We start from the raw sequence: 20,038 nt of genomic DNA on the forward strand, positions 1-20,038 counted from the left end.
CATCAATCAACAACTTTGTCGTGTAGGGGTGGGGAAGGCACCCTTGCCAACATTTCATTCCCAGTCCCTAATTTACCCCCCAAAATTCTCCTCAGACTCTCCCAGTCTCTGGCCAGACTCTGCCAATTTACCTGAGTGGCGCAGACAAATCCCACCTCTAATTATGCGGGGACCATCCATTTGCGTGCTTGATGCCCATAATACATGACTTGTTGCACAGACATATTAGCTCACCTAAGGGTGGCTCTGTGATCCTACATTATCAGGGCTGAGGTCCAAGATATGGGACTGTCCTGGCAAATCCAGGACAGTTTGAATGTGTGAGCAGCAGTTAAAAGACCACTTTACCTTCAGTATAGTTCTCAGACTTCAGTTGATTTAACTTGAGTGGTCAGTAGGTGGTTGGTAGTAGGAACAATACTGTGACATTTACATGGTCTACAGAAGGGAAATCCATCCCTGCCTGCTTCCATCAAAGGGATTTGTAAATTTTTATGGGTTCTTCATTAAGATGGTTGTAAACCAATAAATGAAATTAATATAAAACAAATGCTTGAAAATTTTTAAAAATAGAGCAAGTAACTAAATTCCAATAGCTTGGAATATGGGTCAATAAAAACCTGAAGAACGCTGTTGAGGTCTGAGCTGGAATCGCAAGGTTATAAAAAGTGTTTTAGACAAAGAGCTGAGGAACAGTCTCTCTCTCTAATTATAAAGAAAAGATTGCTACAAATACATATCTGGTCTATTCTCAGGTATGGCACAGTAACATTTTCTCTCACAGTATCTCTTATAACGAAGACCAAAACTTTTCAACTGTGGTGCTACAGGAGGAGCTTGGAGATCAACCTGTTGGACATGGTCAGGAATGAAGAAGTGCTGCAAAAAAAGTAAATGCAGCAAAACCACATTTGTGGGAAGGAGTATTAAAGAGAAAAGAGCTATTTGGAAAATACGCCCAGCTGAAGAGTAGCTATGCAAGATAAAGAAGAAAGGGAGATGAAGAACATGGTGGACGGATGATAACCAGGAAGCAACAGGCAGTGGTGATGTAAAGGAGAACATTAATCTGGCAAAAGACAAGGCCAGATGGTTTACTTCAGATAAACTCTCATTTTCAGGTCCCGGAGAACCTCTGCTAAAATAAATTGACTGGGGGTCAGTGGGAAGAAGATCTGTTACATCAAGTTAAAGTGTTACTAAACCCACAACAGTAAAATCAGTCTGTTTATGCAGTAAATCATACTTGTTATGCTTACTGTGGAACCTAAGGGGTTAATCCTCTGCATTGTGTAAAAAGGCTGTTTGATCCTCTCTTCTCTGTTTCTCCCCTTCTTCCAGAGTCCCCAATCCATCTCCTGATGGAACAAAGGCTAGGGGACAAGCTACACATGTTCAATTTGGTGTGTATTGCTACAGAGTTTTTTTTTTTTCTTGGGAGAGTGCATGTGATCAGCACAGGCCAATCGGCACTGTCCAGACAGAGGGTCCAAAGTCCTGCAGCCTCATAGGACAATCGGGAGAGAATAAAAACTCCTCTAACAAGCTTTAACCAGACACTGATCTAAGTCACAAGACTGCTATATACTGCTGAGGAGAAGATTTCCATCTTCTGTGTTCTGTGGCAGACCAGATATAGTAAACACAGGATCCTGGGTTTAGTAACACTTTAAAGAAAGCATATCTTACAAGCACAGTCAGAATGTCGGCCTTACAAACAACTAAGAACATCCTGTCATGAAACTGGATCTGTCAAGTTCCATATGGAACCAAGGTTCTGCAGGCACCATGAGATGGTAGGTCAGTCGGCTACAGCTCAAGGAACTGCTAGGAACCTCTGGGGGAACCCTAGTTGAGAATGACTCTTCCCCCCTCCTTGCTCTGCACAGACTTTGAATTAGAAGGAGATAGTCTGAAAGGAAAACTCATAGTGCTCTTTGAATCCTTTGTCATGCATGCCCCTTGTACTGCATACTTATGTTTATGATTTAATTTAAATATTAAAAAATATAAAACAGTTCCCCAAAAAAATAAAAAATAAAGTATAAATTTAAACAAAAGATAAACATTCAAATCACTTGAATAGATGGCAGCTGGTGTATTGACAGCAATGCTGACCAGTTTCAGTAAAACAGCTCTTTTTCTTCACTGCTGTGCTCACCAAGTAGAATCTCAGCCCCCTCTATACATATCCGGACAGTGCCAGATGTCAGGGCACCTGTGGAAGTGATGGTAACGAGGTCTAATATGGACGCTCATTATGGAAAGTACATAAGTATCTTTGAGAGGATCATTATAAATTAACTGTGGGCAAAATGAAACCATTAAATATACACAGAGCCCACGTCACACCGAAATCTGGTCTGAGAGGCAAGTGGCATGCACAAAGCTCCTCGGCCACTAACTGTTATATCTGTCTATAAATACTGAATGCTACTTTATCTCAATGATAAAACTCATTTAGATAAAACATATTACAAAAACATATCTGAGTGGTGCTAGGACACCCTTTTTATTTTGAGAAATGAAAAATACACTCATTTGATGAGCTAGCTGGCTCCAGCTTGGCTACTCGCAGCCAGAGATGAATGATACTCCAATAAGAGAAAGGTCTAACAGCACGTAGGATCCGTTTTTCACAATCCAGTAGGATAGCCTTCTAATTCACCTGCAATGCCTCAGTTTCTTTCTCCCATATCAGGACCATGTAAAAACATACAATTATACAGAAGGGGAACTCTTTGCATACTGTAAAATCATAAGACTTTATTAAAAGAAATTAATAAACCAATTCCACTTAAATGATACAGTGTCACCTATTCCAGACACCTAGAATACATCGCTTGCTTCTGTAGGGTGAGCACCGTCGCTCCACACTGTTCTCTTAAAACCCAACATGAGGTCCACCATCCTGGAGAGCCGAAAACCGGTATTTACATCATGCATTAACAACGTCCAATGCCTTCCATCCAGATGTCTTCAGGAGAGGACATCTGTTTGGGATGAAATATATTGGTCCGTGGTTTCTGCACGTGATATCGCTTCTGGTTTTCGGCTTTCTCCATCCGTGGAATGCACATTGGCTTCCAAGAGAATTGTGGAGCGACGATGCTTCCCCTACAGGAGATCTACAGTGATCTATTCTGGGTGCCCAGAATATGTGGCACTGTATCATGTGAAAGGATTTGGAATTGGGTTATTCATTTTTTTTTTTTTTTAAATAAAGTCTTACGGTTTTGCGCAATAAGGCCCCGTTCGATGTGAATTGCATGTTTTACATGGTCCTGATGTGAGAGGAAAAAATGTAGGTGTAGTACCCTCTAGTGTAAAAAGCTAGGTATTGTATAAAGTTTTTTTTGTAGTGTTTTGAATCTAGGTCAGGGTGAGTGATCCAGGAGGCTGGAATGACTCATCAGGCAGCATCTCTGATGCCTCCCCCTGCTTGCTGGAACTTACAGAAGAATGGGAGGGAGGTTAGGAGGAGCTGCTGAGATGGTTGTAGAGTCAGTCTGGGTGGAGTGTGGAGGATTAGCCAGAAGGGCTAGTGAAAGGTGGGCTTGCAGTGCCTGAAGAGGTGGTGCTGGGATCAGTATTCACAGGAGGGCAGCTGGACACTGAAACCTTTCTACACACCAAAGGGGCCCACGGTCCTTGCCTGTAAAGGGCTGTTACTGGATCTAGCTGAGTGTTTTGTCAGATCCCCCAAATAGTGTTCCAGGTGTGTCTGAGTTTTCTGCAGGCAAGATTCGTGCAGGAGGCTGAATAGGAGTGTATATATGGACTGTATATAGTGTCCCTGAAGAGTTGCTTTTGCTGAAATGTCAAGTGAGCATGACATAATACCCCTATGCCTATCCAAGTTGAATAGCCCTAATAAGCAAAAACAAAAGTTGCTGTACTGTTTCCAGACTCAAGTGTGCTGTGAAATTCAGTGTGCCTGGCTGTGCGAGGGGGGAATCCCTATCCTCCAATGGCTCTTATGGGGGTAGCGCTACATAGGCAATGCAGGTTTAGAAGGCTTTCCTACTGACTTGTGCATACTGACCCTAAGCACTGTTAGATCTTTCTCTTATTGGAAGGTCATTCATCTCCGGGGAATCATCCAACTACTGGGTTGTGACTACTGAAACTCTTTGCTCTTATTTTGCACTGTTCGGCACTTTTAACGAACCCCTAAAGAAGAAAAACTGACAATATTTAGTTTGAACGCACTTAATTTTGCCTTGTTGCACTGGTTAAGCACTATAAATTGTGTTTACACAGACAGTGGAAATCGGGATTTGTTTTTTTCCATGTATTTATTTACAGATGGTCTGCACAAATCGTGAACTGAAGGTCACTTTTTTGTACTACGTGTACATGAAGTTTACATGATATAAGGTTAACATATATTTACATGCTATATTAGAGTGCTGCCAAGTTTTATTACCTTTTTTAGAAAATTTGACTACTCCAGGAAGAGTCAATTCCCTAGCACAGCCCCCTCCCTCCCCTTGCATGTCATAGCCCTCTCCTCTTCTAGGAGTGTCTACGGACTGTGCTGACCCTGCTCCTGTGCTCCTCCCCTCCCTGCAAAACTTTCATGTAGCTGTCGGGGGGAGAAGTGAAGGAGAATACTATAGAATGTCACTTGGGTGATAGCTCTAAGGCCGCGTACACACGCGGGGACTGTTCGCCCAACTTTGTCCGTCAAACAGTTTCGGCAAACAGTCCGCTCAAAATTAGCATGGACGGACATGGCCACACACGACGAACGAACAGTTTGCTGAAACCGTGCGCGATGACGTGAACGGCACGTACGGCGGGACGAAAAATACAACGTCCTATACACTGCATTATAACTTTCGGCGTGTAAAGCCTTTCTGAGCATGCGCGGAACTTAGTTTGTCGAACAAGCCTACACACGAGGGAACTGTTCGCTGAAACAAGGTTTCAGCGGACAGTTTTTCGGAAATTCCGAAAAACCTTGTTCAGCGGACTGTTCGCTGAAACTGTCCGCTGAAAGCCCACACACGAGCGGACTGTTTGCCGAAACACTGTTCAGCGGACAAAGTTGGGCGAACAGTCCCCGCGTGTGTACGCGGCCTAAGTCTTCTGCCACCATCCTGCCACCAAGATGGTGTAAAAAATAAAACCAAGATGGTGGCACCTGGCAGAAGTCTTGGGGCTTTTGGGTGTCTACACAATGGTGTTTTTTACAGGGAAATAATGCACATATAATCTTTTAGGAAGATTGTTCTTAAAATGAGTGGTATTTTTTCATCATCAGTGCAGTGTGTAGAAACCACGGCTTCTATGTAGTAGGGCTTGGGACGCAGCCAGGTAATAGAACCATACAGGTTATGGTGAGAGGGGACTAAAGGAATCAAAAAGTCCCCCAATGGTTTGATACACTGTGAACAGAACAAACTAAGGCCTGGTTCATACTCGTGCTATGCAATTTTGATCTGATTTCAGGTGAGATTATGTAGCGCGACTTGTATTCAAATTTACTGCTTTGCCTGGAAGGATGGTAGAGGGTTAAAAAAAAATTAAATCGCATCAGAATTGCATGTACATGTCATTTCTTAGCATTGCCATTGAGGCACCAAAATAGTGCAGGAACCTTTTTCAAAACTGCTGCATTGATGTGAATAGGCACCATTGAAAATAATGTAATTTCCATTGCCATGTGATTCTGTGTGACAGAAGTCAGATCAGAAATCTCACTAGTATGAACCAGGCCTAATGTCACCCAAATAGGATTTACTTCTAATTCACTTTTTCTTCTTCCTTTCTGGTTCAGGAGACAGCTCTTCAGTGAAGTCTATCTGGTGACAAATGCAGATAAGTAAGCTTTTTCAGTTTTCTTTCACTTTGAGATCATCCTTATCCTTTTAGTAGTCCTTATCCACTTCCATCATCCTGACTGCAATAATCCTTTTCACAATGTCTGTCCTGGTTGTAAGAAAAAAAAAAGGAAATGGTTATCCATGTGGTGTTCATATTGGTTGAGGGTGTGTTGGTGTGCTGTAGTGACATTCATTGTGAATAACACCCTGATACACCTTAAGAATAGACTCTGCCCTTCCCTTCAGGTCCTGTACAGTTGTGTAGGCTCATCTCCAGTAAATTGCTCCTGGATGGTGATGTCACAAGGGGGCGGGACTGCCAGGTGACGTCACCAGGTGACCTCCCCTTACCTATCTAAGAATGGTCAAAAGGCGGAGCAGGCAGACCGTGGAAGCATTTTTTGCGAGCGGTGTGGTGGGCATCGGGTGTGGTGGGCATTGTGATTGATGATGGATCTACATCAGGGGACAGTTTTTTTTTTTTGTTTTTTGTTTTTTTTTAATTAAGGAATTGTCAAAAACGTTTGTACTTTGTTCACTTTTACACTTTTTTGGTGACTGGGTAGGGGGTACAATGTTAACATATGGGGGGGGGACTGGTATCTGGAGGCCCACTTGTTGTTAAAGGGGGCTTCCAGGGCCCAATAAGCCCCCCACCCGCAGTGCCCCACAACCCAGGGTGGTTGTGGGGAAGGAGGCCCTTGTCCCCCAGCCCCAAAGCATCCCACTCCATGTTGAGGGCATGTGGCCTGGTTTGGTTCAGGACCTGCTGGGCTGCATGCTCGGAAAAGGGTCTGGTATGGATTTTGGGGGGGAGGGGGGGGGACTTTTTTTTTTTCTTCATAATTTATATTTCCCAGCATGTTTTTTACATTTAGCGGTCAGCGGGTAACCTGCTGACAGCTGATGACTCATCGGTTGTTAAGGATGTGGCAGCCAGCTTCTAAGCAATCAGCTTTATACTATAAATCACCGCATGAAAAAATGCGATAATTACCGCTCAATCGAACAAACACTGCATTCGTTATTTAATGCAAAATCCTTACTGAATTGCAATTTAAAAACTGATTTAGCGCAAGTGTTATTTTACCGCATTTTATTGGCCATTATTAAACTCTTAGTGAATTGACCCCATAATCTGCATGGAGTATGTAGGTCTGCCCTGGAACTTTTTTTCCAGTCCAATCTCCTACAAATCACAAATGCACACTGGCAGGTTAACTGATGTTTGCATTTCCCCAAACAGAAAAATAGCTGGGGGTTTACTTTCATAGATTGGCAACATAATCCACTCGATGGTCATGATGGCACTAACCAAAAGGGTTACCATGAGCTGAACTGTAGTCAATGTCTTTAGATATGGTTAATGCAATATAGTAAAGAGACTCTCGAACTTTGTTGAACTTGTTCTTTGTGTAGCAGTAATACCCCTGCGTGACTCCACCCCTTTAATATCAGGTACAAGCACTATGAGCGGTGGGCGACCGCCAACAATTTCCCAGTGGAGAACATTATTAACGATGGCACCACCACATATGAGATGAGGCTTGGCGCTGTGGCAGACCTAGAGCTCGCCATTTCCAGTAAGAAGATCAGCGATGACATCATGGTGGTGAGTGTGTTTTCAGCGATTGTAGACAGGGGATGATGGGATGGTAACATTTTAGTTGAAGGAAGACCTATGGAGGAAGTGCTTCTAATAACATTGGCAGGAGTCAATAACTGTTCTCACACCTGTGCTGTACACCATTGTTCTACTGTGCCTTGTTCCCTATGAGAGCGACCATTAAAAGAGACTAAAAAGTAATAGTTGTCAGATATAAAGACTAAGACAGAAAATAAATATCCGCCTACCATACTATCATCATTTTTTTTTTTTTCTACAAATTTACATGATTATGTGTTCAACACCTTTCTGTCAATTAAAGGAGGAAAGTATAATGTTGATTCTCCTTCAGTTTTCTTTTTTTAATCTATCATTTGTAAATTGGTAATCTACTGTACTGCTGAATATTTTTTTTTATTATTGTTTTAGACATTGGTGTGCAGAGCAGCATTAGTGTGTGCACCCCAGAGCAAAAACCCACATGCGTGTATATCAGCAGAGCAGTGGACGAGGTCAGTAAGGCAAAGATTGGTGTCAGTAGGGTCGTGGAGGACGGTGTCTGTAATTATTTTTTTTCCTTTTCTTGCAATTTTATTTTTTAATTATATTTTACAATATTATTCTTTACATGACATTTTTTTTATTTTTTTTAGGAGACCCGTTGGCGGGGTTTTGTTGAAATATGAAAAAGGGGGGGAGGTTGGGACTTTGAATGAGGTGTGAGTGGTGGAACCAAACAGCTTCACATAGGTATAAACATCTGTGTATTAGTAAACCAATGATTGGCATGACATATAATAGTATAACATGCATAAATGCATAAGAAAACTCAATATACATAGTAAAAGAAAAATATAGCAGAATGGGACAAGCAAATAAAATTGTACATAATCCCCCATGCACAGGGTAAACATATACATGTTGGGCTGGGGGGGTGTCTTCCCTCTGGACAGGGTTCTGTCTTTCCACGGGCTGGGGGGGGTGCGTCTTTCCACAGGCTGGGGGGGTGCGTCTTTCCACGGGCTGGGGGTGCGTCTTTCTACGGACTGGGGGTGCGTCTTTCCTCTGGCTGGGGTTGAGTCTTTCCTTGGGATAGGGGTGTATCTGCCCCTTGTTGGGGGGTGTTCTGTATCTTTCCCTGGATATGAGTTTGTATTTCCTCGGAACATAGGTGTGTCCCTTCTCTGACTAATTCAGCAGTCTGTGTAGTCTGATCTCTCTTTCTTCTGAGGTCTATTACAGCACAGAAGCTGTTAACAGTAATTGTGTCAATAGAAAATGATGGGGACTGATATCATTGTAATTGCCAGTTGCCTGACATTCTGTCACTCTGGCTTTAACAATGTCTAAGCCATTAACCCAGAACAAGTACCAAGGTCAGGAAAGTTAGAAGAAAATCAGAAGTGCTCATCTATGTTCTTGTTCTTGGTCAGTACAGTGACCAAGGGCAGCATGACAGCCAGGCAGCTAGTATTTTCAGGATGAGAGCTCGGCAATGACATCCTCCATGTTCTTTCAAAATCTTATGACAAAAGTCTCCAGAAAGACAGAATGTTTGATTAAAGTACGCCACCTTTTGAATACAAGTGGTAAATATGACATTTTAATCTCAAACATTTCATAGTTACCTCGTTTAAAAATTAACTTAAAATGTTTTTGAATTTTTTTTCCCTCCTGCATACATATAAAATCTGTACAAGCGCTCTGTACGACCCCTTTAATTGAAACCTCTAACGCTAGCCATTTTCAGTGTCAAGTGCGTGAGGTTATTGTTCCACAAGTGTGTGGCGTTTTCAGACTTGATGAACATCCCTGGATTGTCATTGTTGCTGTGACCCCGGCGACGGCCTCTCCTCTCCATCTAATGAAAGCCAGGCGCTCGCAGTTCCTGCCGCCGTCCCTTGTAAATACATTCTTATTTCCCCGCTGTCTCTGTTTAATATTTTCTGGATGAGTTCCGTGCGAGCGGCGGGCAGGAATAGACGCCCCATCACCAGGCCGCATTATCTGAGAGATGGTATCATGGCTGGACATGTATTTGTCCAATCAAAGGCAGTTTAAAGATTACGGCGTGTCAGCAAAAGCCGTTCGCCTTCCTCCGGGCGCCTCCTCGCTCGTAATCAGCCGCTTAGATCTCTCCTCGCACCATCTTCCCACCGTGCCTAACACCCTGTAGCGAATGCTGACGCACACTTAACTTCGCCTCGGCATCCAAATTCATTATTCAGAATTCATGATTTCTGCCAGGGTGACATTTCAGATAAAGGGTTCATTTCCCACTTTTGGCGTTATTTGGGAATTTACCGGCACGTGCGCTGGAATTACAACAAGACATTTTCAGATTCTTGGATTTTTTTTTTCCACCAACAGTTGTGAAAGAAAAACTCAGCTTTAAAAATTATTTTGTTGCAGTCTGTTTACACTTGTCCATCATATTTTTTTTTTTGGCAAAATTCTGGTCATTTAGGGCCCAGCACACTATCCCGGTCTGCTGTGGTGCATTAAGTGCATGGGTATTAATGAGAATTGTGTTGCACATCAAGGTGCCTTCCATTAGGGTAGGCGTCACATTGCCTTCCTCACCGCCTGTCAGTAGCCTCTGCAAACGTGGACCGGGCTTCAGAGGAAAGGGAGATTTATCCATCCTCCTGCTTCTCCTCTTTGCCCTTTCTTTGGCCTATTTCACGTAGGCTTCAGCTTGTATAAGGACAATGTGAACAGTAAGCAAGCTTTGTTGCAGCTTTTAAAGTACCCTTCAGCTCCAGTATGTAAATTTTGAAAACAATCCCAATGGGAGTGCTGATTGCCACTTTAAACAAGCTGCTAGCAGGCTTCAGCACTACTTGAAGCGTGTTGAAAGCCTGCTAAAGCTTTCTAGCGGCTTATTTAAAGTGACAATCAGTATTCCCATTAGGACCTGTGTATATCATTTCCAAACAGGAGCTGAGGGGCACTTTAAAGGCTTATAGAAAACTGGTCAAGCTTGCCGAGGCCCATGTAAATGTGTTCAACATTTACATACTGGAGCTGAATGGTCCTTTAAAAGCTTTAACAAAGCTTGCGCTACAAATGCTTTGACATTTGACTAAATCTTTATTGCCTCCAAAGCCTGGTCTGTGTTCAGATGGCGCACCAGATACTGACAGGCGGTGAGGAAGCGATGAGGCACATCTTTGCTGCCTGGCTTAACACAATTTTTGCTGACGAAATGCTGCAACCGTGTGCATTGCAAGCAATTGCAGGGAGATTGTGGTTCTTTCCTATTAAATTGAATGTGCAGTGTTCGGTGGGCTTGACGTCCGCTTATCACTACAGGTCTGGTCAACTATGCCACGGACATGGCCGCAGCCAGGGGAGGGCTGGCAGGCTTAGGCCAGGGGGGCAAGTCCAGTCAAGTGGCCCATTGAACCACCGAATCAGCTCACTGAGGGCTCCATTCAAAGCAGAAGAACCAAAATTCAATGCAGGCCCATTAGGGGCACCAGGGCGCCGCCCCCTCTCTCCTCTCCACCCCCTATATGTATCGTGCTGCAATTCACCTGCTGAATGGTCTAGGAGGTGGCTGTGTGTGTCTGTGCTGCTGGCCGTGCATGCCGGAGGGGGGGGGGGATTGGTTGGGCTAGTCCACTGGTGGGGGGGTAGATAAGTCCGCTGGTGGGGGGGAGGGTGTTAGATAAGTCCGCTGGTGGGGGGAGGGTGTTAGATAAGTCCGCTGGTGGGGGGGAGGGTGTTAGATAAGTTCGCTGGTGGGGGGAGGGTGTTAGATAAGTCCCCTGGTGGGGGGGAGGGTGTTAGATAAGTAGGCTGGTGGGGGGGTGTTAGATAAGTCCGCTGGAGGGGGAGAGGGTGCTAGAAAAAAAACAAAAGCAGCCACTGCCAAAATTTTAAATTGTCATGATGGCTATGCTATTAGAGGTGCGTATCTTCACTGGCCTCACGGTTCGATTTGATTACGATTATCATGTCAACGATTCGATTCCGCGATGCATCATGGTTACTGTGCGTGGTTTTCTTAAAAAAAAAAATTCAAGCAGTCAGGAGAACTTAATTTTCTTATTTTATATGTTCTTAAAAAAAACACAACACTCCGTGCATGCAGCAAAGTCTAATCACAGCAGACAACTTAGTTCCAGTTCCAGCCCCCCCCCCCCCCCCCCCCCACCAAAAAAAAAATATATACTACAGGAGATGGTCAGAGACTGCAGATATGATACAGGAGTTGATCAGAGACTGCAGACATAGTACAGGAGGTGATCAGAGACTGCAGACATAGTACAGGAGATGATCAGAGACTGCAGACATAATACAGGAGGTAATCAGAGACTGCAGACATAGTACAGGAGGTGATCAGAGACTGCAGACATACTACAGGAGATGATCAGAGACTGCAGACATAGTACAGGAGTTGATCAGAGACTGCAGACATAGTACAGGAGTTGATCAGAGACTGCAGACATAGTACAGGAGATGATCAGAGACTGCAGACATACTACAGGAGATGATCAGAGACTGCAGACATACTACAGGAGATGATCAGAGACTGCAGACATAGTACAGGAGTTGATCAGAGACTGCAGACATAGTACAGGAGTTGATCAGAGACTGCAGACATAGTACAGGAGTTGATTAGAGACTGCAGACATACTACAGGAGATGATCAGAGACTGCAGACATACTACAGGAGATGATCAGAGACTGCAGACATAGTACAGGAGATGATCAGAGACTGCAGACATGGTACAGGAGGTGATCAGAGACTGCAGACGTAGTACAGGAGGTGAGCAGAGACTGCAGACATAATGCGGCAAGCGATAGGTCCTAATGCACTGTTGCCATGGAGACAGAGACCAGTGCTATCAAATTTCGGTGTCGGGAAAGCAACCCTGGTTGTTCGCCCCACTGGTCCGCTGTCGGAGGATTCCCCCATCCACCTGGAATGTGTAGATGGGGGAATTGGATCATATTTTTTTTTCCAGTGTAATGACAAAAAAAAGCGATCAATATATGGGCTGCATAAGTGGCTTAGTGGTAAGTGGATGTTGGAAGAACAGAGCGGGGGAGGGAGACAGATAGGGGAGAGAAAGGGACAGATCAGTTATCAATGTGTAATGAAAAATGCAGAGCTCACTTATTCAGGGAGGAGGCTGGAAGTTCACACAGCTTGGAATGTGTAGCTGCTGCTGTTCATATCTCCCGCGCACGCTCCTCTCCCCCCCCCCTCTCTCTCCTCTTCACAGCTGTACATCGGGATAGGAGAGTGGGCGGGCCAGGCAGACACAGGGAGAGAGAGGAGGAGTGGCAGCTGTATGCAGTACAACTACATTGGTCCTTTGCTGGGAGGGGGGGAGTGAACTTCACTGGGCTGTGTGTGAGACACACCGCTCAGCTGCAGCCACCAGCCCCTAAATGTACAGACTGATCATTCTGTCCTACAGACGGGACAAATCAGTCTGTTTTTTCTCTGTCATAAGGATAATGGGAGGCTGGAAACACTGCATTGTCCCTCCCACAGTGCAAGATCAGACAGACAGCTACATAAGCCCAGCAGGTCACGTGCAACGTGACGTTCTTGACGCCGGGTGTCCCCTCCCCTGACGTGCCACACACCTGGCCCGGCCTCTGAGACTCCTGGGAGGTGGGAGTTGTAGTTTGCTGCGTTCACACTTCCAGGAGCTTTAGCGCAGCCGGACTACAACTCCCACAATGCAGCGCAGGCTGGGCAGCAGCATCGAGCCAGCCAATCAGTGGCCGATGCTATTAACACTGTGTGACTCAGGCCGCCCCTCACAGCCTGAAAAAAAAAATTAACAGCCAGCCAGCGCAGCGGCCGTTTTAAAGATAATGTAGGCACCGGCCTGGGGGGAAATTTCCACCCTGCCCCCCGGCCCAGCCCGCCCCTGGCCGCAGCTATAAAACCCCCGCTGCCTATTGCAGCTTAAAGCAGAAGTAAACCCATCAATTTAACAGTTTTTAAAAAAATACATTCCCGGCTCATGCTCCTAACCCAACTGTCAAACCATCTGATGGCTGGTGTCATAACTATCACATGTGCAGCATCATGGCAGCTGAAGATTAAACAGAGGCAAAGATGGCAGCTTCCTTGGCTGAAAACTATAGGAGGGTTAACTTCCCTAAAGTTTATCCAGAGAGAATCCCATTGCCTCTTTTCCTCTGCTGTAGCAAATTGGATCATGCACTGCTGGGGTTTTTTGCCTTCCTCTGGATCAACTGAGTATACAATTGGGTATATGGGATTTTACGATATTTTTTGTTATTTATTTTTATGGTTGAACTGGATAGACTTGTCTTTTTTCAACCGGACTAACTATGTAACTTCCACCTTAAAGGGGGGGGGGGGCGGTTGGCGAATGGCAAAAAGGCAGCTCAATCGAGCTCTTAATACAAGCTGAAGCCTGTGTGAAACAGGCCAGATCTGAGTACCACTATTTAAGATACAATTCATACCATTCATGGCACGGCATTGTACTGATGCATGTAACGCATAATATAAAGAAATGGAATCTCCTACTTTCTTGGTGTGTCCAGGGTTGACGGTGCTTCTTGTGGCAGTCATACAGACTTCCATACATAATCAATTTCTATTGTGATCAATCCAAAAGGAATAATCGATCTATCATCAACAACCCCTTCGCTCAATATACCACACATAGGGAAGTTTTGATTTGATAGTTCATGCACTATATGATCATAACGTACGATGGTCAGGGCCATCTTTAGGGCAGGGCAAAAGGGGCAGCTGCCCTGGGCCCTGTCATTGTTGTGGGGCCCAAAGCAGCTGCCTCATACTTGGCAAATATCCAAGTTTAAATTCCCTTGTTCCTTGAAATTTTAGTCCTGTGCTGTATCCCGATTTCTCAGTGTGAAGTGCTGCTACTAATGCTGCCCAGCTCTGCCCTTTTGTTGTGTACAGATGACTCACTTGCAGATCCTGTATTTACATGTAAATAACTGGCATTCATATGTAAATAGCTGCAGTCGGCTGCATTGATATCTAAATAAAAGCCGCATTCATATGTATATCATGCCCCCCTACAGTGAGAAGGATGTGCTGTAACCTATAGCAACCAATCAGTGATCAGTATTATGGTACAGTAATCTCTGGCAACCAATCAACAAGCAGAAATCATATGTTGTAACCTCTAGCAACTAATCGGTGTGCCTTAATGTGTGCTGTAACATCTAGCAACCAGTCAGTAAGCAGTAATGTTATGGTGTAACCTCTGGCAACCAATTGCTGTCTGATCTGATACAGTAAACAGATTTTAAGTCTAGCTGCTATTTATTGTGTGTCTCAGAGCAGATGGAGAGCAAAATTGCATGGGGGGGGGGCCAAGAAAATTTTTGCTCAGGGTCCAATCAATATTAAAGACAGCCCTGACGATGGTTAGTTATTGATTGCTTCTCTGTTTCCACCATGTAACCTCATAATCTGGTTGATTAAAATATGATCATATTCATGAACAAAGTACTGTATCTCCGTGCTGATTGGTGCAAAACGATCAATAATTTTCCACTCTGGCTATGTGACTCCAATCCAGTCTAAACCCACGAGAAGGGATGTCAGGGCACTCTGATTCTATGATCATCTTGATCAAATTGCGCATTGATCAGATAATAAAATCGAAGTGTGTATGGCCACCGTTGAGGATGATCAGCTTTTCATATTGTGACTTGCAACAAAGGTACAGAAAGGTACAATGTACAGTCTGATTACTGAGGGAGAGGAGACTGAGGAAATGCTTTCATCTATCTGCATCAGACTGATGACATCATCTCAGCCTAGGCAATTTCACTAAACTGGAGCTGAAGCAGGGGCGTACCTAGAGCATTTGGCACCCGGGGCGGATCCTATATCTGGCACCCCCCCACCATAAAATGTAAAAACACCCACTGTGTCCCCTGCATACCTCTGCATCCTTCAATATCTTTTTGCCACTACTGTGTACCCCCCTCTCCACAACTGCACCTCTGGACCCCTTTAAATTACACAGCACCCTGCACCTCTGGACCCCTTTACATTACACAGCACCCTGCACCTCTTTACATTACACAGCGCCCTGCACCTCTGGACCCCTTTACATTACACAGGACCTTGTGCCTAAGGACCTCTTTACATTACACAGCAGCCTGCACCTCTGGACCCCTTTACATTACACAGGACCTTGCGCCTAAGGACCTCTTTACATTACACAGCAGCCTGCACCTCTGGACCCCTTTACATTACACAGCAGCCTGCACCTCTGGACCCCTTTACATTACACAGCAGCCTGCACCTCTGGACCCCTTTACATAACACAGCACCCTGAACCTCCTGACCCCTTTACATTACACAGCCCTTGTACCTCTGGACCCCTTTACATAACACAGCACCCTGAACCTCTGGACCCCTTTACATTACACAGCCCTTGTACCTCTGGACCCCTTTACATTACACAGCACCCTGCACCTCTGCACCCCTTTACATTACACAGCCCTTGTACCTCTGGACCCCTTTACATTACACAGCACCCTGCACCTCTGCACCCCTTTACATTACACAGTCCCTCACAGCTCTGGACCCCCTGCATGTTACACAGACCCCCTACAGTGCAGACCCCCCCTCCCTACCATACAGACCCCCATCTACAGTGTAGACCCCCCTACAGTACAGAATCCTCCCCTACAGTGCAGACCCTCCTACAGTACAGACCCCTCCACCCTATAGCGCAGACCCTCCTACAGTACAGAATCCTCCCCTACAGTGCACACCCTCCTACAGTACAGACCCCTCCACCCTACAGTGCAGACTCCCCTACAGTGCAGAATCCTCACCTACAGTACAGACCCCCTTACAGTGCCAAATCTTCCCCTACAGTACAGACCCCTCCACCTACAGTGCAGAACCCCCCTACAGTGCACAGACCCCCCTACAGTAAAGAACCCCCCTACAGTGCACAGACTCCCCTAAGGACCCATAATGTACCTCGAGCCCAAGGCAGTGGCATTAATGGGGGGAGGTGCGAGCAGCACCCGAGTGGAGTGACACCTGTTGGCTCAGTTATCCGGGACCCGGCGCAATAATCCCCTTCTCTCTGTGGTCACGTGACTCGCGTCGTGCCATTCTGATCAGTCTCGGCAGCGGCTGTCACTCCCAGCCGAGTGAAGCCGCCTCCCCCTCCTCCTTTATGTCTACACAGTGCTGTGCATGGAGGAGGGGGAGGCGGCTTCACTCGGCTGTGAGTGACAGCCGCTGCCCGAGACTGATCAGAACGGCCGCGCGACGCGACCACAGAGAGAAGGGGATTATCGTGCCGGGTCCCGGATCACTGAGCCGACAGGTGTCACTCCACTCGGGTGCTGCTCGCACCTCCCCCCTGCAATGCCGCCCACTGCCAGTGCCTCGGGCTCTCTCTGTGTGGGCTGCGAACCCGAGGCACGGCGCTGTCTCCTCTTCAGTTGCGGAGGGGGGGGGGGGGGGGCGCTGGCCTGACACCCCCCCCCAGTGTGTGACACCCGGGGCGGCCCGCCCCCCCCACTTAGTACGCCACTGAGCTGAAGGACGGCTTTTTAATGATATAAAGGGAAGCTTTTCTGAAAAATTATATATTATATTGTATACTGTATATTGTGATGTGTTAGAAATGTATTCATGCAGAGTTCTCTTTACAGGTCCGCTTTAGCACTCACACTGATCATTTCACATGATACTGATGTAGTCGTTGATATCTCCTGTCTCTCTTAGATTGCCGGTGACATGTTATGCTCCGATCAAAACTTTGACATAGCTCAAGTGCTGAAGTTCTTCAAGCTGAAGGTGAACTTGTTGGCGGTGTGGGTTTGGGCCGTGTCAGCTGATCATTCCTGTGTGTCTTTTCTTGGGCTGTAATAATTGTGAATAACTCGCTGTGGACTTGAGAAAAATGTTGCACCTCTCAGGGCCGTTCTATAGCACTACCATTGTGGTGAAGTCAGATTTTTAAGTACCGTAGTCTGTCGCATTCCACGGGCAAATGTCATTTTTAAAGCGTGACATGTTATCTATTTAAAAAACTGCTGCACAAATCTAGTGTTTAAAAAATTGCAACGTTTTTTCCCTGGCCTTTGCTTTCAGAAAATCTGATATTTGAGGTTCTAAGTAATTATCTAGTAAAAACAGTGCTGATTTTTACATGTATTTGAGAAGTATCAGAATTGGCATGGGCAGCTAGGTTAAATGTGACTCCATGAACAATAGCCAATGTATCACCCTATGATTCTAATTGAAGTCATTTTGTTGATATTAAGCTAGACGGGCTCCCAAGAAGTTCAGAAAGGTATGGTATGGGTGTCCGTTTGGTATATTTTGATATTTTACATCTCTGGAGTTCTCTGCTCTTCTCGGAGATATTTGTTCTCACCCATGTGGCAGTTTAGTATATCATGTAGATCACTTCTCCCACTGAGAATAGAAGTGATCTACAAACGCTCTGAGAACCCTGAACGGCTTCTGTTTCTGTAATCTCACAATAGCTCAGGAGATTTCAGTATCAGAATCCCAAAGTGAAATACGAAGCACTCCACATACACTGCACATATTAAGTTAATAATAAAGATATAATCCCCCAACCCAATAAACAGACACCCCATAACTGTAAAACATTCTAATTAATACATAACATATGTGCATATTTATGCGAATGGTGTATTCTGAAATGATAGTACCCTATTTGTCATGCAGATATGCACCATTCATATAAAAACAATAAATATATATATTAAATAGTTCAAAGTAATTTTAAAAAAGCATAACAATAAAAATATTAAATTAACAATTAAAATAATAATAAATAAATACATAATAATAATAAATATATATATATATATATATATATACAGTGGTGTGAAAAAGTGTTTGCCCCTTCCTCATTTCCTGTTCCTTTGCATGTTTGTCACACTTAAGTGTTTCGGAACATCAAACCAATTTAAACAATAGTCAAGGACAACACAAGTAAACACAAAATGCAATTTGTAAATGAAGGTGTTTATTATTAAAGGTGAAAAAAAATCCAAACCATCATGGCCCTGTGTGAAAAAGTGATTGCCCCCTAAACCTAATAAGGCCTCATGCACACGAGACGCAGATGAAACCTCTGTCAAAAAAAAGCTGAAACGCGCGTTTAGAAACGCGCGTTTTGCCGCGTTTGCATGTCGCGTTTAGACGCGTTTAGACGCGTTTAGACGCGTTTGCGTTTAGACGCGTTTATAAAGATAACATCATGTAGACCCTCCCCAAGCTCTCAAAGCATTTTTTTTAACTATTTCTGCTATTTTGATCAGAGTGAGCAGCAGCAGCATAGAGAGCAGTTGTACACTTGCATTTGCCGTGTCACTTGCCACGGCACCTGCCACAAGTTGTGGATTGTCCACTTGCCACGTCACTTGCCACAAGTTGGGGATTGTCCACTTGCCACATCACCTGCCACGTCACCTGCCACAAATTGTGGATTGTCCACTTGCCACGTCACTTGCCACATCACCTGCCACGAGATGTGGATTGTCCACTTTCCACGTCATCTGCCATGCCACCTGCCACAAGCTGTGGATTGTCCACTTGCCACGTCACCAGCCACATCACCTGCCACAAGTTGTGGATTGTCTACTTGCCGCGTCACTTGCCACATCACCTGCCACGTCACTTGCCACATCACCTGCCACAAGTTGTGGATTGTTCACTTGCCACGTCACCTGCCACGTCACCTGCCACAAGTTGTGGATTGTCCACTTGCCACGTCACTTGCCACATCACCTGCCACGTCACTTGCCACATCACCTGCCACAAGTTGTGGATTGTTCACTTGCCACGTCACCTGCCACGTCACCTGCCACAAGTTGTGGATTGTCCACTTGCCACGTCACTTGCCACGTCACCTGCCACGTCACTTGCCACGTCACCTGCCACAAGTTTTGGATTGTCCACTTGCCATGTCACTTGCCACGTCAGCTGCCACGTCACTTGCCACGAGATGTGGATTGTCCACTTTCCACGTCATCTGCCATGCCACCTGCCACAAGCTGTGGATTGTCCACTTGACACGTCACCAGCCACATCACCTGCCACAAGTTGTGGATTGTCCACTTGCCACGTGACTTGCCACATCACCTGCCACGTCACTTGCCACATCACCTGCCACAAGTTGTGGATTGTCTACTTGCCGCGTCACTTGCCACTTCACCTGTCACGTCACTTGCCACGTCACCTGCCACAAGTTGTGGATTGTTCACTTGCCACGTCACCTGCCACATCACCTGCCACAAGTTGTGGATTGTCCACTTGCCACGTCACTTGCCACAAGCTGTGGATTGTCCACTTGCCACATCACTTGCCACGTCACCTGCCACGTCACTTGCCACGTCACCTGCCACAAGTTTTGGATTGTCCACTTGCCACGTCAGCTGCCACGTCACTTGCCACATCACCTGCCACGTCACCTGCCACAAGTTGTGGATTGTCCACTTGCCACATCACCTGCCACGTCACTTGCCACAAGATGTGGATTGTCCACTTGTCACATCACCTGCCACATCACTTGCCACATAACCTGCCACAAGTTGTGGATTGTCC

The 20,038-nt window shown here is 45.4% G+C and overlaps 1 protein-coding gene across 2 annotated transcripts in view; it reads left to right on the forward strand.

The window, feature by feature from the left end:
• The window catches only part of LOC143934296 (uncharacterized), a 93,923-nt gene that overhangs the window by 6,120 nt on the left and 67,765 nt on the right, over window positions 1-20,038 (forward strand). For both annotated transcript variants that reach the window (XM_077457761.1, XM_077457762.1), the window contains exons 4-6: window positions 5,786-5,830; window positions 7,290-7,443; window positions 17,180-17,251. In XM_077457761.1, the coding sequence (XP_077313887.1) occupies window positions 5,786-5,830; window positions 7,290-7,443; window positions 17,180-17,251 (271 nt within the window). The remainder of the gene's footprint in view (window positions 1-5,785; window positions 5,831-7,289; window positions 7,444-17,179; window positions 17,252-20,038) is intronic.

The sequence above is a fragment of the Lithobates pipiens genome, unplaced genomic scaffold (assembly GCF_037356315.1).
Source record: "Lithobates pipiens isolate NorthernLeopardFrog02 unplaced genomic scaffold, aLitPip1_a1.2 Scaffold_27, whole genome shotgun sequence".
Classification (NCBI taxonomy): Eukaryota; Metazoa; Chordata; class Amphibia; order Anura; family Ranidae; genus Lithobates; species Lithobates pipiens.